This window comes from Penicillium griseofulvum (genome assembly GCF_001561935.1).
Source record: "Penicillium griseofulvum strain PG3 chromosome Unknown contig_80, whole genome shotgun sequence".
Taxonomy (NCBI): Eukaryota; Fungi; Ascomycota; class Eurotiomycetes; order Eurotiales; family Aspergillaceae; genus Penicillium; species Penicillium griseofulvum.
The window spans coordinates 226235-247905 of NW_024467471.1; the positions used below are offsets into that span (position 1 = coordinate 226235).

The 21671-nt window shown below is 46.8% G+C and overlaps 7 protein-coding genes across 7 annotated transcripts; 2 read left to right on the forward strand and 5 right to left on the reverse strand.

Annotated features, from left to right (window-relative positions):
* Positions 1–143: 143 nt before the first annotated feature.
* PGRI_011310 (Aminoglycoside phosphotransferase) lies at positions 144–1974 on the reverse strand (the record flags this gene model as incomplete). The annotated part of the gene is made up of 5 exons (XM_040788844.1): positions 144–728; positions 975–1078; positions 1140–1258; positions 1385–1759; positions 1817–1974. 5 exons carry the CDS (start codon positions 1972–1974, stop codon positions 144–146), a joined length of 1341 nt encoding a protein of 446 aa, XP_040645797.1.
* Positions 1975–2728: 754 nt separating this feature from the next.
* On the forward strand, positions 2729–3991 carry PGRI_011320 (zinc-dependent alcohol dehydrogenase; the record flags this gene model as incomplete). Its single annotated transcript, XM_040788845.1, has 4 exons — positions 2729–2853; positions 2906–2954; positions 3007–3163; positions 3219–3991. 4 exons carry the CDS (start codon positions 2729–2731, stop codon positions 3989–3991), a joined length of 1104 nt encoding a protein of 367 aa, XP_040645798.1.
* Positions 3992–4732: 741 nt separating this feature from the next.
* PGRI_011330 (uncharacterized protein) lies at positions 4733–7913 on the reverse strand (the record flags this gene model as incomplete). The annotated part of the gene is made up of 6 exons (XM_040788846.1): positions 4733–5157; positions 5217–5617; positions 6183–6653; positions 6703–7379; positions 7431–7487; positions 7773–7913. The coding sequence occupies 6 exons, from the start codon at positions 7911–7913 to the stop codon at positions 4733–4735; spliced, it is 2172 nt and encodes a 723-aa protein (XP_040645799.1).
* Positions 7914–11298: 3385 nt separating this feature from the next.
* On the forward strand, positions 11299–13090 carry PGRI_011340 (cytochrome P450; the record flags this gene model as incomplete). The annotated part of the gene is made up of 7 exons (XM_040788847.1): positions 11299–11311; positions 11366–11519; positions 11585–11776; positions 11840–11991; positions 12141–12304; positions 12356–12624; positions 12688–13090. The coding sequence occupies 7 exons, from the start codon at positions 11299–11301 to the stop codon at positions 13088–13090; spliced, it is 1347 nt and encodes a 448-aa protein (XP_040645800.1).
* Positions 13091–14279: 1189 nt separating this feature from the next.
* On the reverse strand, positions 14280–15467 carry PGRI_011350 (uncharacterized protein; the record flags this gene model as incomplete). The annotated part of the gene is made up of 1 exon (XM_040788848.1): positions 14280–15467. One exon carries the CDS (start codon positions 15465–15467, stop codon positions 14280–14282), a length of 1188 nt encoding a protein of 395 aa, XP_040645801.1.
* A 413-nt stretch (positions 15468–15880) lies between these two features.
* PGRI_011360 (uncharacterized protein) lies at positions 15881–16531 on the reverse strand (the record flags this gene model as incomplete). Its single annotated transcript, XM_040788849.1, has 1 exon — positions 15881–16531. The coding sequence occupies one exon, from the start codon at positions 16529–16531 to the stop codon at positions 15881–15883; it is 651 nt and encodes a 216-aa protein (XP_040645802.1).
* A 1991-nt stretch (positions 16532–18522) lies between these two features.
* PGRI_011370 (uncharacterized protein) lies at positions 18523–20009 on the reverse strand (the record flags this gene model as incomplete). The annotated part of the gene is made up of 2 exons (XM_040788850.1): positions 18523–19533; positions 19614–20009. The coding sequence occupies 2 exons, from the start codon at positions 20007–20009 to the stop codon at positions 18523–18525; spliced, it is 1407 nt and encodes a 468-aa protein (XP_040645803.1).
* Positions 20010–21671: the final 1662 nt, after the last annotated feature.

The window sequence follows — 21671 nt, forward strand, 5'->3', positions numbered from 1 at the left end:
CTCGATAAACCACCTTACAGTATAACCACATCTATCCATATTTGTTTCAAGGACATATTTCATCTGTGTCTCAAGCGATCCCATTCTGCCTAAATTGTGGCCTGATTGTTGAACCCAGCTGAATAGCGGCGAAGATTAGTTCTTCACGTGTAGTCTTCCTCGGAAAAATCATCGAAAATCCAGTTGTCTTGGATCCTTGTTTTCTCCTCCGGGGTCTCAGCCGCGTCAAGAGCGTCCCTTTTCAAGTTTTTCTCTCTTCTTTTGGCCTCGTCGTAGTCTGCTAGGGGAACCCAGCCCTCAGGGCCAACCCCAATTACTTCCTGACAAGCCTGCAATTGTTCATCTGCTTCAGACTGTGTTTTTTCCAATCGCAGACACTCCGTCAACTCGTCATCTGAAAAAGTAATTGGACAAGATACTCTCGAGTCACAAGTGATGTCTTTCCACTTCCTAGATAGAGTAATCAAATCGGCCTTTGAAGTCACATTGTCACCCTCCCAGGGATCCCTTGCATGGTCGAAAAGCCGCCGCCTCAAGGTACTGAAATAGTGGGTCAAGGCCTCGTAATGTTCAATATTTGTTTCTGCTGTCAGTTTAACATAGAAATAGTGGAGCTGACGCCTGCGTAGGAGTTCTGCTTGCTGGAATTGCTCTATTTCTTCCAATTCATCGAAATCAGTCGGTAAGGCCGGAATTTGGAGTGATTCCGAGACCTCATCGCCATAATTCTGCAGACTGTCTAGAATACCGCACTGCAAAAATAATGGAAGAATCGTACTGTGTTGCTAGTCAATCAACCCCCTGACTTCTAGGTTATCAGAGACGAATATATTATTGGGTTGAAGATCGGGGTGCCGTATGACTAGACGATGAAGGGTTGGACAGTCATGTGGTATGAGATGAGGTGTAATCTGAAGGTATTTCTCTAGAGAAACAGCATATTCGAGGTGTGACTGAGCTTAGTAATTGTATACCTCGCGCCGAAGACGCTGGAATAGCTGAAGTAGTTGCCCGAATTTCTTAAGATAGGCGATTTCTTTTACGGCACCAGTAGTAAGAACTGCTAAAGGATCCCGGTCTTTTCAAAATTAACTGTCTGAGGTCTGTTCGCGTTCTATTGTTACCCTGGAATGACTTACAAGGTCCGCGCTTAACTGACAAATTGAGTCTTTTGCCGTACGATAATTTCAGCGATGTATCTGGGCCGATACAGAATCGTTGTGTTAATCCAGGGAGTGGAACACTAACTCTGGAGTGACTATTTGGCAAATCATTATAGTGATATAGACTTCCACTTGCTAGAAATTGCAAACTGAATAAACGAGACTCTAGCTGCACAATCCTTGTAACCAATTTTTCTCTCTCCTGTTCAGATAATACATACCACACATCCCCTAGGCTTTTTCCTTGGACATACTCTATAAAGATGTATTCTGTACCCGCGCAATTATCTGCAACGGCGGAGTAGCCAAAAACCTTCGGTACTGGAATACCATAAGTACGTAGGAAATCCAGCGTTGCGACTTCGCTAGCGACGACTAGGGATTTTGGTTCAGTGGCCGGATATGGAATCCGTGCAACAAATTGGTAGCCATCTCGCATGGTTATTAGAAAACTCCGATTGAAGCCTCCTTCGGCCAGTTTTTCGAATCTAGTAACATCAAATTCCTTCTGCTGAACTGCTAGGGCGGCTAGGCGCTTGAGTTCATGAATATTGAAAACACGTCTTCTCTCGCGGTGTCTCAAATTGTCATTATAACTAAGTCATATTAGCGGAACAGATCAAGATGAATGACTGTACAAGCATGTAACATACATCCACCGTCCGGACGTGTACTCGAACAAGTCGCAAGGCTCAGCCAGTTTCTGGGCCGTCGAAACGGGACGTCTCAAGATCAGTCTTAGCCATGTCTTAGGGGTGACTCTGCGTGAGCGGGTGATGTGAGGAAATGTTTGAAGTAGAAGCTTAGCCATCGGTTGGTTAAATAAGGAAGTAGCAAGGTATGTGGGAAATAATTACGATATGTATTTGAAGCCATGTTTCGTTCAAGGGTGATGTGCTTCGAAGCACACCGCCCATACCTTCTACAAGGATTCCTCAATAAGAATAGCGTCCAAATTCTACCCATGGACCCACAGAATCTTAACCATGGATGCATAGCTCACGACAAAGCGGCAAGAGTCTAGTCCTAAACAGGAAAGAGACATATCACACTATACACAGTTTATGTCATCCAGTAGAACTCCCGAGGTCGGGAGCTCGGGAGCTCTTGTGTATAAACCCTTTTCATCCTTTTATCTCACTGTTCTCTACGATATACTGATTTTACACTAAATTTGATTCCAAAAATAGATACCAATGAGACATAAGCGTCTCAATGAAACCTCCATGACTCCGCATCTCACCCCTCAATTCATCTAGGCACAAAAAGACGGACCTTATTATAATGCACTGGATATGTTCCGAGGCATGCACAGCGTGCTTCCGTATGCAAACTACATTATCCAGCGTGTGCCAATAATCCGTCGATCCGAACGCCCCAAACCCCGCGATTCGACCAGCCTCTCCACATTTGATCGACTTCTCCTCTTTTACTATACTTGGCATGAGAGGGGATAATCCACTTAAGAACCCATTATAGCTGTCAATTAAACGTTTACTATACAGATATTTCTCTGAAGACCCATATCCAACCTCGTTTTGATCTATCATCAGTAATCAGTCATTATGGACGCTCCTGAAATCCCCGCCAAGCAGAAGGCCGTCATCTACGACCAGCCTGGGACCGTTTCGACAAAGGTTGTGGAACTCGATGTTCCAGAGCCTGGACCTGGCGAGGTTCTGATCAATTTGTACGTTTTATCGCGATGTCGACATTACATATTATTATACTGACAATGGTAGAACACACTCAGGAGTGTGTCACTCAGACTTTAGTATTATGACCAACAAAGTATGCAAATATCCTATTCTGTCTATCTCGGGCACTAACTGATAGATTCAAGTGGCCCGGATTCCCACACCCAACTCAGCCAGGCCAAGTAGGTGGCCACGAGGGTGTCGGTAAGGTAGTCAAGCTCGGTGCAGGCACCGAATCCTCAAACTTGAAGATCGGCGATCGAGTAGGCGTCAAATGGGTTTCCAGCGCATGCGGGAACTGCCGTACGTATACTCCCTTGACAACGAGGACCTCAAACCTAACATCATCCCCATCCAGAACCCTGCCAAGCCAGCGCCGACGGACTGTGTTTCAACCAGAAAGTCTCCGGCTACTACACGCCAGGGACATTCCAACAATACACACTAGGACCCGCAAACTACGTAACCCCCATCCCAGAGGGTCTCGACTCCGCCGCAGCAGCACCACTCCTGTGCGCCGGCGTAACCGTATACTCCGCACTAAAGCGCAGCCACGCGCGACCCGGACAATGGGTGGTAATTTCCGGCGCCGGCGGCGGCCTAGGCCACCTCGCAGTACAACTTGCGAGCCGTGGTATGGGCTTACGGGTAATTGGAATCGACCACGGCAGCAAGGAAGAACTAGTCAAGGAATCCGGGGCAGATCACTTCGTGGATATCACGCAGTTCCCGGCAGACGATAAAGGTGCTGCGCTGACGAAGCATGTTCATTCGTTGGCGGATGGGCTGGGCGCTCATGCGGCGATTGTCTGTGCGGCTGCGAATGTGGCTTATGCGCAGGCGCTGCCGTTGCTCCGTTTTAATGGTACCTTGGTCTGTGTGGGACTTCCTGAAAATGAGCCTCAGGCTATTGCGACGACGTTCCCGTCCGCGATTGTTGGCAAGCAATGGACTATTACGGGAGCGGCAGTTGGGAGTCGGGCGGAGGCTATTGAGACTATGCAGTTTGCTGCGAGGGGTGTTATTAAGGTGCATTATCGGACTGAGAAGATGGATGCTTTGACTGGGGTGTTTAAGGAGATTGAGGAGGGAAAGCTACAGGGTCGGGTTGTGTTGGATCTTTCTGAATAAATGCCGAGCAGCCGTCGCGAGGCCGTCGCTGAGGTGATTATTCCGACTACATAGGATACGGTGACATTGTAGATAGTATTCAGATAAATACGGTATTCCAATTTTTGGAGAAGAATCATAGTACTATGTGACTCAATGTGACGAGAAGGGAACCTGGGCGTAACTGACCATCTTAGTCACACTATAACGGCTGGTTCTATGGAATCAGTGCATTACTTTTATATCTGTCGTTGGAGCAACATCAATAAGTGCAGCGCAACACGTTTAGCGGCCATATACGAAGTGAGACGATTTGTAACGGTAGATATCACAGAATCTAATGTTCAAACATTGTTCAATTGTTGTAAAGTAATAGTAGTCAGATTTTTGAAAGCAATGCGATGCATCTACTTTACAGCAGAATTCAAGTGCCTACCCGAGTTTCTACCAAAGACGGCTCACGAACTAGAACTGCCCGATACCTTATTTCTCCATCCCTCAATTTCTACATTGCCTCTTCAATGCCATCTAATGTCATGGGGAACTTCATAATTGTGGGCTTGAATCTTTTGCGATTACAGAACTCGATCAGCTCTCGGATATCCTGTCGGGAGGCGACCGAGCTTCCTTGGATTCGGACCGACAGATGTTTCTGTCAAAGAGACTGTCAGGGAATAAATAGTCCCTTTGGTATTCATAAGGGATATCAATCTTTCAACCAACAAGTTTAGTATAGACTTGCTAATCTATCACAGTGGAGACTCACAATCCCAGGTCTCCCAAGTGACTTCCACAGAGTAACAAATGCTTTAGCGGACGAAATGAGAAGCGGTCAATATGATCCAGGAATTCCTCTGCACCATATTGCAGCGTATCCTCTTTCTTATCGCTGGATCGAGACAGAAACACAACTTGACATCCCATCTCGGCAGCAAGTTTGATAGCCAAATGGCCCAGGCCCCCAACACCCATGATGCCAACTCGATTTGTTGACCAAACCCCAAAATGGCTCAGGCAGTTCCATACCATGGCCCCAGCACATATAAGAGGTGCAGCATCTTCGGATAAGTAGCCATCTGGGATAGGAAAGACGCAACTAGCGTCCCAGACTGTGCCGTGACTGAAGGTGCCGACGTCAAAGTCACATACACCGTAATTTCTGGCACTCCGGCAGTATTGATCCCAGCCTAGAAGTAGAGGTTAGAGTGCCGATATCTAATCTGATAGAGATAAAGCAATTGCAAACCAATTCCACAGTTATCACAGGCACCGCAGACCTTGCGCACATATCCAAACCCAACGCGATCGCCAACCTTGACTTTGGTCACGTTTGAACCCAGACGTCTGATAATTCCCACGCCTTCATGACCGAGTACCTGGGTTGATTTGAGGAAACCACAGATTCCCGAGTGGGTGATTTCAATATAGACCTCGTTGGGTCCTAGTATTCGGGTTGTGGTATCCGATATAATCTGACCACTAGGTGAACCGCGGTAGACTTCAAATGAGACATCCATTGTATATCGTTGGTTGTAGAGTAAAACACGAGGGATGTATGGGATACATGAGCGGTAGGGGGAGATGGAGTGGTTCAAGAGTAAAGAGATTGAAGTGCGGTAATTCCCAAGATTGAAATATCCATACTCACTATAACGATACTTTTAGGGACTGACACATGTACGAGGTCAGTTAGCCGTAAGCTGTCATCTCCCGTCACACCATCTACCAATGTAGAATGACACATAAGTAAATATTAGATGAATCCTCCAACCAGCCTTGGAACCTTCATAATTTTCATGCCAAATGGGATCGAGTGTACGAGGGATAAAATTGACGAACAGCGTAACAAAGCAAAACTATATCCCAGACAGTCTCTTTTGGATATCAACGAAATATATATGGTTGTGTAGTACATTTAATAAGTGGAGGAAACTGTTACTGAGTCATAGGCTGCACAGGTGTAAACGATTCATTCAATTAGAAACTCAAAGGGAACAATTGTGCTTTCACTGCCACACGCCCAATGCTCCAAATAAATAAATACATTACAGTACTGACCATAGGCAAATAAGCAGCTGGGACGGCACCCATTATAGAGCATATGTATGGGGCCATGCTCAAAAGCATCAACCGAGCCAGGACCCCATATGTCCACAGGAGTAATTGAGAATCTATGGCAAATCGGTTCAATAGGCTATATCGGATGACACACTCTGTGTAGCGGGGATGGAGGAACGGGGCTGTCGAAGATAGTACGAAAGAGTCCATCTGACTCCTCGATCCACGGCACCAGGCAAGGATATTTGTCAGAGTCAACCCTGACTCGACTGGAATGGGTGCCATCTTCTTCTGGAAAGAGAAGACTAAAGTATGGAGAAGCTGGATATCTGATACAACGAGGGGACTGGATGTATCATCCGCATAGCTCCGTTTCTGCTCCTGTTCACACGAGATGCCTTCCCAAATATGAGGGTAGTTGATTATTCGCGCGTAGAAACCGGGATCAACTACCTCTACAGTAAGATATTTGACCGTCCCAGGTAATCTCATACCAGAAGCAGGCGATTTGAAGTAAACATGATCATTGGATATTGATGTGCTGGGAATGTATGTGAGTTCTAACGGTTCGGGGAAACTCTCGACACATCGGGATAGGAATGCACGCCAAAACGGCTCAATTCTCCTGTCAAATTGTTAGTACTGTGTATAATAGTATGGGAAGCAGTACATACCTCTCTATTGAGGTCGGATGGCGCGCGACACTGCCTGGTTGGATCGTAGGTCGATCCATCATGTGCATCACACCCTGAACATACTGGAACTTGAGAGCCTGGTAGATAATCCGGGGAGTCGTCAAAGTACTAGGGAATGTCCACAGGAAAATCCGCTTAGCCAAATGGGCTGTAGTCACATTGACAGGGTCTATAGGGGGTTCCTTGCAGCTAATGCTGGTCACCATTCTACTTTCCCCTGCCAGGCCGGTGGAAGCAACTTTGGCAATAGAGACAGTGGGCTTGTGCAATGATATATGAAGGGGATCAATGAACCGAGTGGAAATTGATCCTTCAACCCTCTCAAATGGAGATGCAAAGATGCGTTTTTCGAAAACACCCTTGTAAAATCTCGCACTGGACATTGAAGGAAGCGACATAACACTCTTCTTCTTGTCAAGATATATTGGCTCTCTCTCGGAGTCGTCAATTTCCGCCAAAGTCTTGTCAGATTCAGGTTTGAGTTGGAAAATGACGTTGCGTTTTTCATCAAACGAATTGTTGATTTCCATAATCACGGCATCTAACTCCTGCGATGGTGAGTAGAGATACCAGAACGATACCACACTACGCTCCCACCATAGGAAGCGTGGCACACTCATCAAATAGGCATATGGCCATCTGGCTGGATCTTTGTTCTATCGAGAAATTTAGTCGAAATGGTCCGTTTTCAGCGGGTTAGGGCATACCTGGGAACGGAGAAATCGATCCAACTTATCCCGAAGACCATATTCATTGTCCTCGCGCTGTAGGTAGCGCACGGGATCAAAGCTAAACCAGGTGAAGAGTTGTCTTAATAATTTGGTATAGGGCAGCGTTGAGTCATCTTGATCTATAGACAAAAGACGACCAATTTGGCCTCGGAAACCTATAGGAATGCCAACGAAGAAGACCCGGTGGCTGAACTTATTCTTGACTGGGGAAACTCTGGTATGGGTGAGAGTGGCTGGGAACAATAATGGTCGACCGATAACTCTCTTAGGATTTGGGGTAGTTGATATCAACCCCCTGCTGTCCAGCAATACCCATACCAGAAGACCTGCCAGGGCGAGAGTGGCAATGAGTAGCACCGAGCCCAGGAAGGCGACGATGGCTTTGGCCCAAAATCTTAACCCCCCAGATTGTACACCAAGCAAGGTGACACAGTAAACGATCTCTTTAATAAATCCCATATTGTCGTATTACCTTAAGGCACAAAACGTGATGAATTCAAAAAGGATAGAAGCCGACTCTCTCCGCAATGTATGTTATATCTTTTTTTCTTTTTTCCCATTGCCGCCCAGGCTAAAGAGGTCCCAATTTGAAAGCGTTCGAAACTAACGCTGGTCCCTTCTAAACCGTTAGTACATTAGGTTACAATGTGGTGGCTATATCGGGAAGGTCAGTCACTATATAGGCTTCAGGGTGATTGCTAATATATATGCCTAACCCCTTCATATCAGAGCCGGGGCATCTAAGGTCCGGTAGTCAACAAAAACAAATAACAAGATATTGGGGGGGGGGGGGGGGGGGGGGTTGATTAGTGTGTGTTTGATGCGTTGTGCTAAATAGGGTGGTGTGTTGGATCAGTTGGGGTGGGTTCGTTATAACACGTAGTGTAACAATTTCAACGCACCTCGCTCCCAATGCGGTATCTAGAGGGTGCATATCGGATTTAAGAAGCGGGTTTTGTATCATGCTATGTCAAGAAATTCAGGTAAATCATAGTAATCAATTGATTTTATTTAGTAGTTAAACTAGAAATGTAAACTCATGTGTGGTATTCCCACCCAGCTGTCGCGTTCCAGTACATCTCCCACCACAGATGAACTGAATTCCATGGATATATGAACCAATTCTTCCCAGTACATTCATCGATGAAGTACTATCAGCAGGTTAACCAGCTATATAATTTGATCTTGAAGAGTAAGACCTACACTAGAGCAAGACCGATTATAAATGGTATCATCCAGCGCGTGATTCAGACCGTCTTGGTACTGTTTATCTCTGCTAGCCCTCACTTCTACCGAAGATGCATGACGCAGTATAATCGGTCGAATGACATTTATCACCAGATTAACTTGACTAAATTCAAATATCAGCATGAATACAAACAAATTGGCTCCCAAGGTGGCGGTGCCTACCTTTCAATTATGACGAGGGTTGAAGTGTAAACGCGGCCTGAGTTTGGTCCTAGAATATAGAAAAAATTTGGGAATTCACTCATTGCCACTGTTTTGAATGTGCCTTTCCCTTCTGCCTCTTTCCAGTACTGCTCTCGGGTTTTTCCATGTCGGCCTTTGATTTCTATGTCATACTGCGTCAGGGCAAATCCAGTTGCGAGAATCTGTGCGGAGTTCAGCTACAAAATCCCACATTAGTGCTAGGGGATAGACAAATCTTGCTTACAATAATGTCGGTATAAATCTCTTCTTTCGACTTTGTCACGATAGCGGTAGGCTTTATTTGCACTATAGGGTCATTTGTCAGAGTAAAGTTATCCCGATGCAGACTCTTAGTGTATGTCCGATCAAAAACACGTCTCTGTATCAGGTGTCAGTTACAGGCCGAGACAAGCGAAGTAGAAAACACAAACACGGCATCCGAATTCAAAAGTGGGGGTTAAAAGGTTCCAGTACTTGGCTATTGCGATTGATCAATTTCCTGCTTAACCCAAGAGGGAATGCGGTACATACTGGGCGCTGTTCTATGCACATATTCTCGGCTTTGTCGTTCGGAATTGTCCCTCGCTAGACGCCCTCGGTCATTCATTTGTGATTGGAGGAATGAAATTTCCATGTAAATAAACATCAGGCCCCGAAGAATATAGAGGATGAATGGGAAATAGCAAAAGATGGACTGCCAAAATGGCGAAATCTCATAGTTTGGGCTCTCGACCAGGTGATGCGAACTCTGTGATACAAAGGTTATCAAGTGGCTCTCAGGATATAGCCGGATGGCGAGTAAAAATACCCTCATGAACTGTGTAACAGACTTGGCTTCTTTTATTATCTCCGGTACCAATTGTATTGCAGATGCTACCGAACTGTCAGTATATTTCCCTACTCCAGCACCAAATCCCGTACTCGGTCACAGGGGATAGGGTGACACACCTCCATTGCCAATTACAGAGACGTGCTTATCCCGAAGATCAACGCTTTTTTGCCATTGGGAAGTGTGTATGATACTCCCCTCAAACGTCTCAGAGCCTTCTACGTCCAACTTCCTGGGATTAACAAGGCCTCCAACGCCAGAAATGAGAATCCGACACTCTTGCGTGAACTGGTCTCCTGTTTGTAGATCCTTTAGTCTCACAACCCACAACTGTTTCTCATCTTGCCACTCGGCTCCTTCCCATTCTGTGTTTCCAATGAAGTGTTCACAGACCCCATAATAGCTAGCCACGCGGTGCATGTAGTTTAATATCTCAGACTGCGGGGGAAATAATTTGGTGAAATTTGGATTTGGAGCAAAAGAAAGACTGTAGCAAATTCCTGGAATATCGACGGCACATCCTGGATCTGTTCCATAGCACGTAAGTCCCTATTAGCACTTGGTAACCCAAGAGGGAATGCGGAAATAGTTGACAAACATGTATTTGCCCACCAAGTTCCTCCAATGCCATTATTCCGATCATAAATGACATAGTCGTCCAAATCAAATGTTCGCTGGAGTTGGCATGCCATAGCTAATCCAGAAAACCCGCCGCCAATTATGATAATTGACGAGGGGGGCTTCGGTAGGAGAGGCATAGTTAATAGGCTAAAAAAGTACAAAGGTAAAAAAGTTGCACCCTAGACGTAAAAGCAGGTAAGCGACGTGAGCTATGGCTGTATAGTGTGTTATATGCCATTGGGTGTTCATGGGGTAATATTTATGGATGATTTCCTTGCACATTCATTTCGCCATCATCTCTCCAATCGACCAGCCCATGCAACTTCATGTAATAGCCAGCAGCGCTAATGACGCACAATCCATATATGCTAGTCTCCCATTATGGATTTTCATTACATAGGCCAAAAGACTCCATGATGAAAGGGGGGGGTGGAGTCAGATATAACAGGGCACTGTTTAGTATTTTGGGAGTCAAATGTGGTATGTGATATTATTGCATGAACCAGAGGCGTAAAGAAGATGATTTACGATTGCCAAGTATGCAGTGACACCTTGCTACTGATACTGATCTTCAATTCAAGCGACACACACTTTCTCTTGCCTGTCACTCATATTGATACACTTATCCGATACCTATCTTCGGGGCTACCGGCTTACAGCCTTAGAATAATGTCAGAGAATATAAACATAAACGTATCCTATATTTTAGCAACTAACAACTTGGATTCACTCATTGAGTCCAGTAACGAGAGGAATAGCCTAGAACAACACGCCAGACTCGTCTATACTTCTAGTACCAATGATTGTAATATACTTCATCCTCATTCTACTGTCAGGGTTGTTGGGGCTATATGTCCTCAAGTCCTACTTCATCTCATTGAATTCTCGCCCTCTTCCACCTGGTCCTGCCCGAAGACCTATCATTGGTAATCTTTTTGATTTTCCAAAGCCAGGTGCCAAAGAATGGGAGCATTGGGTAAGACACAAGGACCTCTATGGTGAGTTTCTGCAGACACACCTGGGGTTGTAGTTTCTGATACAGGATTGTCAGGTCCCATCAGTTCACTTGTCACAATAGGACAAACCGTCATAATTCTCAACAAGCCGGAGGTGGCATTTGATCTGATGGAGAAGCGATCGGCCATTCACTCATCACGGCCACAGGGTGTGTTTAGTGCTGACTTGTGAGACCGTCATCTAACGCAAATTCATACCCGAATCTATTTGATCGCTGACATTTTGAGGGTAGAGTCAACTGGAAGCGCGCGGTGACCATCAGCGGCGATGCATCTATGGTTCGTACACACCGAAAATACATAACGAACTTACTAGGATCAAAAAATGCCATCTCAACCCTACATCCTCAGCTTGACCTCGGGGCCAGGCAATTCTTATTGCAAACGCTTCAGCGCCCAGACTCTCTAATTGAGAATATTCGACGGTATCTAAATTCCTAGCCTGACATAGAAAGATAGGGAAGAGAAGTAACTAATCCCATGGCCAGTATTACTGGAGCGAAGATACTAGACATAGTCTATGGGTACAAGGTCGCGCCGTCTGGACCAGATTCTCTCGTCGATATGGCCGAGCGTTCTGGCATTCAATTCTCCAGCGCAGTACAGCCTGGAATGTGGGCTGTTGACAGTGTCCCTATATGTAAGCACGCCTTTTATTTCGGACTCCGACTTGAACGATAGTATCCACTACTCACATAGAATAATCAGTGAAATACCTTCCGGCTTGGTTTCCAGGGGCCGGATTCCAACGTACAGCACGAGAATGGGGTGATCATCTAACAAACTTAGCGGAAAAGCCTTATGCATTCGTCCTTCACCAACGAAGCAAGGGAAAGGGCGTGGATTCATATGTCTCCAGGCATTTGGACGCACTGGGTAGACCTGTCACACCGGAGGAGGAATCTGTGATTAAATGGACAGCAGCCATCATATATGGCGCTGGTGCAGATACCGTGAGGGTAGCAGCTGTTTCCACTTGCGCTTGATACTAATGGCATGAATAGACCGTCTCGGCACTGTCAACTTTCTTTCTTGCCATGGCCAAATTTCCAGATATCCAGCGCCATGCCCAGGCGGAGCTCGATCTCATGGTAGGGTCAAGACTTCCCACAATGGCCGACCGTCCGAATCTTCCGTATGTGGACGCTCTCATGAAGGAGGTTATGCGTTGGCATCCTGTTGCGCCTTTAGCGGTTCCACATATGTCCACAGAAGATGATGAATACTGTGGCTATCGCATTCCAAAGGGGGCGGTTTTGATTGCAAACATCTGGTCAGTAAGCGTGACAAGGTCATTTGTTGTTTCTTGCCTAAATTTCATATCGTCATATCTTAGGTCATTTACACACGATCCAGAAATTTATAATGAACCGATGTCATTCAATCCTGATCGATTCTTGCAACACGAGAATGGCATTGCTCCCGAGTGCGATCCTCAAAAGTTTGTCTTTGGATTCGGGCGCCGGATCTGTCCTGGTCGTTTTCTCGCCGAGGCAAGCCTCTTTCTCACTATTGCAAAGTCACTCTCAGTTTTCGATATTACGAAAGGCCTCGGAGTGGATGGCAAGGAGATGGATCTCCCAGCTGAGTTCTCAACTGGTGTTATCAGCCACCCATCCCCATTCCGTATCCAGGTTCGACCTCGCAGTGAACACGCCCAGGTGCTAATTAGGTCCGTTGAGGCGGAGGAACCGTGGTTGAAGGGGGATTCGGAGGTGTTTGATGATATTAAGTTGTAAAGATCATCAGATTAGAAGGGGAGATCTAATTGTTATGATTTGTTCTCTTTTTTTCCCTTCCAATTCTTAATAAACTCGTGCTTTATTCGGACCTATGCGTAATGGTATTCGGCAGTCTGTTAGATGACGTATCTAATGCAGTCTCCAGGGCTACAGCGGAATCCGGCCATGGATCGGGATGGGTAAATACTTACAGTGGTTGTAGGCTGAAATAATAATAATTCTATGTATTTATTTGTGCTCTCTTGATTTCCAATTGTGTGCAATATCTTGAAGCTGAATTCTGTTTGTAACTGGAAACGTTTACAAATAACTACTCTGTCGTGGTGCGATGTAGTGGTAGAATATATATATCTCATTCAATTAGGTGCCACATTCGATAATTCTGGCATTTTGTACTAATTGAGTGCTGGTTTCTTGTCATGAAAACCCGAACTAATTCATATTAAAATAAGAGTTTTTCCAAACCGAAAAAAGGCAGAGAAAGGGGTAAAAAGAGGCATTTTCCATTGGAATGATAAAATGCATGGAAAAAAAGTAATGACCGACGCAGGGATCGAACCTGCAATCTCTTGATTCGTAGTCAAGCGCCTTGCCATTGGGCCAGCCGGCCAGGACTGTTATATTGATTTTGGCTTAATTGTGTACTATAAGCGAAAACTACGCCTTCACCCATGTATGCCGTAGTTCAGTTGCACTCGATGAAAGAATAGACAACACTGTCCACGGCCAATATGCCCAAAAAGCTAGCTGTGGGCCTTTGACAAGCCCTGGAACCAGGACGATAAGCTGACAGCGTATGTAGCGGATAAGTGGTATCCAGAACAACCTCAAGCTGCCGAACAGGACTACGACTTTATGACTGAGCAAGTCGATATGGAGAAAAACATTGTTGACGCCGAACTTTGGGGAGAGCGGATTAACCAGAAAAAGAATCATCTTATTGACTTGCTTATACTGCATATCATAATATCATAGACCATGTAACAGCTATTCAATGATCCATCCTGAACGGAATAGAGTCTTGATTTTTGTATAAGACTTTCCATGGCAAAGAGAGCAATAATAGCAAAAGCCGCATAAAAAAAAAGCTATAGCGGCTCACTTCCTATCGAAAACGGAAGGACATGAACATTTCACCTTGAAGCGCCAAAGTCACCCACATAAAATGCATCATGGTTGGCCTTCTCTACCATTTATCTAAATCATCGCAATTTGGTTTCCCATTTTCCGCCTGGCACACTAATTGTCGCATATGTCCCGTTATATCTATATCGTGCGAGGTTTCCTCACGCTGATAGCTCCGACCTACCCTAGAACTGGGCTGAGGACTCAAAGATGCATGTTTAGTCGACTCCGTAGGTTCGTAGTCGCTATCATAATACGGACAATCGATAAATCCCCGTTTAGACGACGAGTCAGGTTGAGCAGAATCATCCGCATAGTTTGGCTCAGCATGATCGGGGGTTTCAATGTAGTGCAGGGAAGCGATAGACTCTTGTTTAGTCAGTGGACGAGGTTGACCACAACCATACCTATAGTCGACATGGCCCGGGGTTTCAATCCAATGCTGGGAAACGGTAGACTTCTGTTTCGCCGGTGGACAAGGTTGAGAGCAACCGTTACTATAGTCAACATTGTCGAGGGTTTTGATCCAGTTCTGGGAAGCGATAGACTCCCGTTTAGCCAGTGAACGAGGCCGATCCCGATCATCATAGTTCTTCGACTCAGCATTGTTTTTAATCCAGTTCTGGGAAGTCAGAGGTAACCATTTCCCAGAGTGATATCCTGCTGTCTCGACACATTCCCAAAAGTCATCCTGGTTTCGAGCGTGGCTAGAAAGATATCCATCGCAATCTGTGAACAAGGCATTCCATAGCTCAAATAGCTCTTGTACCTCCGTCTTACTAGCCAGTTGTTGTATACGCTCCCATCTTGGCTGCAGATTTTCCAGGTGAGATTTATTGAATTTAGCAGATAATGTCGTCATCTGCTCCAGTGGTGTTTGTGCATGCTTGATGAGATTGAAGTATTCGTCGTCGACATGATATTTTATAAGTTTGAAGATGACGTCCAGTCCCGATTGAATCTTCTCATATACGTGCATCTGCTTCCAGTATAGATCCACGACCGAGGATAGTTCGATGAAGTCATCCTCTCCGAGGTCAACGATGGATCCTGCTTCGGGTCGGACTGTGGAAACGTGTGGCTTCGCAGGCTCATGGAGCTCGGGGTAGTATTGATCTGGGGTACTGGGGTCGCAGTACTTCCAGACTCCTTCTTTTCGGGCGTGTTTTTCGATGTCATTCTTCCATGACTTCCAGTTCATGCGAGTGAGAATCTCGGGGGGTTCGGGTAGATTTCGCCGCATATTCATTTCTCGCTTATCTGTTTGTTGATGATGGTATAGATTTCTTGTGGTGAGTTTGTAGATGCCAAAAGAAACCACGACTAGGATTTTGAGTTGTGTAATTCTGAGTCAAATGTTAACGAAATAGGTGTCGGAAGTCAACCCATGGGATGAACCTCCCCAAATCTAGTAAAGCAGTTCAATAGTCTGACTCATTTGGTTGGATAATTGGATCAATATTATCTACTAAGTCATAATTACACCGATTGGTATAACACAACGAGAATAATCAACCTCATAACCGATTTTGTGATGCCTGACAAAAACCTGTCCCTCCCCAAGTGGTCACGTTCTCTCCATCTTCTTGGTGTCTGAAGGGTCTCGCTGATACCAAAGTCAGTAATACCTGACTGCAAGATGCGTTTTCAGAGAGATGAATTTCAATGGAATGTGGATAGATTCTCGACCCCAGAGTAAGACTTGATGATCAGTTCCCTCGCATATGCATAGTCCATTCGATTTTTCTGCCGGAGGCAGAAGATGAGAGACTCTCTCTTCCCCGTCTCGTGGAGACCTCGTATCACCTTTATGCCGAAGTTTGGCTTCTGCGACCCATACTGAGCCTGGAAGTCGTCAGCTCTCTCTAGGAAGGCGGTTATCGATTCGTCCTTCCCTTGCTTTATAGTGTCGTACTTAGCTTCCATCCGTCTGATAGCGGTGGCCGGATCTTCTTCAGGTATCTGGTAGCATTCGAGGCATCTCGCTTTCAGTTTTGTCCAGTCTTGGCGAACTTCGCGGCTCCGGTATTTGTACCACTTCTCGGCCCTACCGGAGACATTTTGACGGAATAGGACTCGGCAGTCACGATTTTTCTTCTCCTCGAGGAATTTGATCTCCTCGTCGTAAGACTGTCTTTCCTCGGGGGTGGCTTTCCTGATAGCGATCCTCAATACTGACTCTTCTCTGAAATAGTCTCTTTCTACCAAGGTCTCGATGTCCTCGATGAAGTCTGCCGGATCTTCAAATCCATCTTGAAGACCATGGAAGGTCTTAATCCGAAATGAGCTCGACATGTCGGATTCCTTGACCATCTCGTCCAGAGAGGATACCGGGATGGTGGTCCACTCTCTGAAGAACTGTGTTGCTGGGTGACGAAGAGAAATTTTGTCTTGAAACCTGATTGAGGTGTTAGGCGCCGTGAAAATGTGAAGTGGGACACGAGGAGAGGTGAAGAAGAGAAGACGAGGGGGGGTTTATACTCACAGGTGGGGGCGGGGACGTAGTGCCTTCCAGAAAGAGGATTCTACTTACTTCGTTAGGTCAACGTGATATACAGAGGGAAGGAGCGGCAAAAGCGCCTGCGTGCTTTGAACGTTAAAGCGCCTACGGTGACGTACATAGAATAGGATGCCAGACGCTCTTCCTATGTTTAAATACCACTAATTATCGTCATTGCCTCTACATAACATACGAAATACTTGCGGTGTCTTTCAAAGGTGTCAATGGGGTTTCAGAGATCTTCTCATATATCATCCTGTTTACATGTGTTGTTGTCTTATAGGCCAAGGGCAACAAAAAGCTAGAAAAGGGGTTGGTTTGTGAAATGGAGTTTTCTAAGTATAACCTTTGACTATGTACTCTCTTTACTACATGGATATGAAGGCTTTTGCCATCCTTTATTAAAGAGTGTATGATCTCAGTTGGAATGGTGGCTACATATTGTAAACCCGTGGGACTATTCCTCGAATATGGATCTACTTAATCGCGCTTAGTACCTTCCAAATAGACCTCCCTCATATACCTGGAACATTATATGGTTATGCCGCGGCTAGAACGGTATACTTGCTAGTTGCTGTCAGCAGAACTCGAACTATAATTCCTTCCCATAGCCGACATACACCAATCGCGCCCATGCCATCTTGCTTTTACCACTGCAGAGGTACCTAGATCCTTGCGTTCAATACCATTGTCCAGATAACAACTCCCCTACATGTACCCATCCAAGCGCACCCTATAAGCTAAACACAGCACTAAGCACACTAGTCCCCCAAAGCACCCAGGAACACAACCGCATGCACGACCCACAATTTGACTTCCACGGCCTAAACTCGGCTTGGCTCTGAATCCCAGTCGCACATCAATGCCCCAACCTTATGGGGCAAGAAATCCCGGTGAAAAACGTGGCCACAATGTCCAAGCGCTCACATGGAATGGATCCCATGTCTACTTTTAAAAAAACTCCGCACAGCCTATTTAGTCTGTAGCCCAATACAGACATATTCAATCTACGGGTGCACAGGGTTCCGTGTATCTGTGCCTTCTCGTATACAGAATTTTCTTATTGGTGAACGTTATTGAACCCAACTTCTGTATAGTGCATGTGTGGATTGAGGGGTAGATTAAATTGAGATATGTACGGTGTGGCCCCGGTATTTAAAGCCGTCCTCCGTACCTAAAATGTAAATAGAGCGGATGTGTGACGATCAGGTCTAAAATATTAAGATCTACCTAGGTATAGAATTAGGAACCAGAGACTCCCGGAATTGATCACGATACTGTGCTGATTCGTGTGTTTGTTGAGCCAAAGATAAAGAAAAACAAAAGAAATTGAAACATTTCCAAAGTGTGGGTGGCCCACACTCTACCGAGAATGGTTCCATGGTTCAACCTCGTACTTGAGCTAACTTATCCCTGCGCCGCAGCGGTGAAACTCGGTTCACCAACGCCGGACCGTGGACGTGGGGTCCCAAGGCCGTAGTGCTGGGTCCGGAAATGACGACATCTCCGCGTGGTTATATTTGCTTTGTCCTTGTGAGGAGGATTTGAAACTGTGTTGCCTGTGGTAGTGATTGTATATGAAAATGACTATGGCAATACTAACAGCTCTTAAGATCGTATATAGTAGACACCAAAACACGTCAACAGGTAAACGAATGACATGGCCGAGAAGAAAAACAGAACTGCAGCGATTCATCGTCGATGAAAAGTAAAGACATGATGAAGCGGGGTATTGCAATGAATGAACACGATAGCCTCCCAGAACAAGATAACATATGCATAAAAAAAAGGATCGAGAACAAAATCAGCGGGTTCGTTTCGAGTATCCCCCAGGATTCCCATTCCCAGCCGCCGGTCGCTTCTGTCCAGATCCAGCAGCGCCAGTGGCAGATTCGGCGGTACGAATCAACGCTCCCAGATGTAGAAGATATGGCTTTGGAGCACGGTTGACTTCGATCTTGCGAAGGATGTCGCGTAGACGGTTGGCGCACTGGTGGAGGTCCACCGGCGGCAGGGCATCAAGCGCGTTGAGGACAAAGTGCCGCGCGTCTGTTTCGGAGTCCGATTCGACTGACCCGATGAGCAAATGATACAGATTGCGCTGGTCCTCATCTTCGCCATGGAAGGACTGGCGGCCCAGGGGGTTGCCTTCAAGGGGATCATTATTGCGAGCCACCACCGACTCCAAGAGTGACACGAGGGCTTCGGCAGCGCCTTCCGAGCCGTGCGGTGCACGGGCTGTGATGTTGGCTGCAATCCGGGACACAGAACGCTGGAGCTGTGTTACAACGTCGTCGACCTCTATGCCCAGGCCTGGGGTTACTGGGTCTGCGGGCAACTCGCCGGTTGTGCAGTATCGGTCGAAGTCGTTTAGCAATCGGCGTGATTGGTCTTGTACTTTGTCGAAGTAGATGGCCGCACATGCTCCTGGGGGCATCGCCTTGCAGAGGCTGTTGAAAACTGCGTCGTCGTGCACTGCAAGTCGGAACATTGTTGCCTCGAAATCTCCTTGGACCACGCACTGTTCTGCCGTTCTTGCTTGCTCAATTGTCTCTGTCAAGTCCCGACGGGTATCTTCTGGGAGAGTCCGTTTGCTGAATGCAGAGAAGATGTCCCGAACCCTTTCTGTCCGCGTCATTCCACCCTCCTCGTCTCGCAGGCACTGCCACTTTAGCTGCGCTGCAACCGACATCAGATTACCCTTCAGGAGGTCCTCAATGCGAGGGAGGCGGTCCGGACGTCCGTCTGGAGCTAGTGTCACCTCAGCCGACCGAGGCGCGGGGAGGAAACAGCTGTGCAGTTGGTCGACAAGCCACTGTTCAGGGGATGGGGGTTAGTATTGGCAGTCCAAGCCTCTCCGCTTTTTAAGCTTCCTTCCACAAAAGGCATACTCACAAAGATGTGCTGGCACGCCCCGTCCGGTCGATCCTGGAAGACTGGGCAAGTGCAGGTAGATGAGTCGGAGCCAATGTGCACCTGTGGCCGATCCGACAGCTGAAAGTCATATCCAGCGGGAGTAGAGCGACAGTTGACGACATCAAAACGACCGGTCAATCCCACAAAGGCCCTGGCTTCAGACTCGGAATCCAGTTGGCTGAGGTCATAGGTAATGCCGGACGGTGCGAGAACGGAGGCGCTAGTTGATTCAGACTGTTCATCGCTGCTTTCCTCCTCTTCATCCTCCTCCCTATCACTGGAGCTCTCTGAAGAGCTGTCCTCCTCATGATCACTGTCGGAAGAGTTCGGTCGCCCCGCGCGGGCCGGTCTCGCAGGCAGGGCTGTATCTCGCATGTTTCGACCAATGGACAGCCTATGAAATTGCCCTGTTGGAGCGGACATGTCGAAAAAAAAGGGAGAAACCCCCTAAAGAAACCAAAGAGGGGCCTATAGCGAAGAGCAGACGTATTTTCCCACACGGTGGACTTTCGTAGAGTCACAAAGTTCTCCCGACCCATGGATGGAAGCGGGTACACTGAACCATGGAACGGGCTTCCCTGGCGCCCGCTTTAAATAATTAGGGGCCATTGAGATGTTTTCGTCATTTCACCGCAAAATAATTGTACCTTCGACTTTCGGGAGAATCAGCCTGACATTTTCAAAGTTTTTTTTTTTACTCCCAACAGCGCTTAGGAAAAGGTGAGTGCTCAGGCAAAGAGGGGGGAGATCCGAAGGCTCGATGGGAGGTGCCGCAGGAGACGAAGGGGTGTTGTCACAACAAAGCTGCGCCGTTTTAATCCAACCTAGTACAATTTCATGGATCAGCATCGCGCAGCGCACAGACATCCACTAATGGGGGTTCTTGTGGAAAGATCTGGGGTCAAGTGGCTGGCACCGAAACAAATCGGGCATGGCTACGGCGGGGACACGGAGCCATGTCTCGTAAAGACGCGCAGATTTTGCCTGAGAGCAATGCTTGCATCTGGAAAGGAATGTAGCTGGAATCAACAAAAAGTTAAATCTTGGTATGTTGTATGTTGATCCTTGAGAGTCGTAAGGTAGCTGATTTTACAGTTGGCCAATGCATAGCTTGCGTCTCGTATTTGCATACGGAGTAGGTAGACGTTGTTGGCGAGATATGGACCCTGATGCAGGGAAAAGAACAGGGACCTGGCCCCGGAAGCTGGGCAGATAACGGGGATACTCCCAGTACAAGATAAAAACCCAAGCCTGTACCTTACAACGTAAGAGGCATAGCGAAGCTGCCGATCGCCGCCCGAGCAAACCAAAAGGGAACTCGAAATCGTCTCGAGGCTCCTCAGCAGCATCACTCGGACCGCCACTCAGATAAGTTGCTTTTCCTTGGCCATGATTGTACCCTGGTTTTTTCCATAGTGGAGAATTGCTAGGATGCACTTGGCTTTCGGATAGGTCGGTGACCCGAGGCTCCTTTTTGCCCACGCGATAACCATGACTCGACAGGAAAACCAAAAAAAAGGTGGAAAGTAAAACCCCTGATCATAAACGTGGTTGAATGTGATAGACTATTCCAAACGAGAATGGTGACTGGTTTCTTGCCGCCGACGGGAATTCCGATGTCCCGATCCCCAAGGACGGCGAGCGCAGCCGAGGCGACCTCAGCTATACACGGAGTACTCCGTATACGCCGCAATGACTTCATTTCCCCGACACCGTACGATATCTCCATGGGTTGGTGATAGCAAGGGTCTACCTTGCATATCGCGCAGGGAAATCATTGGATGGTGGATCACCAAATTGTAATCGAACAAGACATGTCAAGTGGCCCAAATTCCGCAGGAGACTATATTGTCTGCGGCTTTTTTTCGGCCGCAAGGTGTCCAGGGTGATCGATATCCATTGTATAGTGCGAGGGCGCAGCGAATCTGAGGGCGGCGCACAGGGAACTGTGCAGCACAGCAAAACCCGCCAGATTGGGTATTGGGTTTGAAGGCAATACCCTATCCCTGCAAGTTATGCGGTCCAAGCACCGGGGCA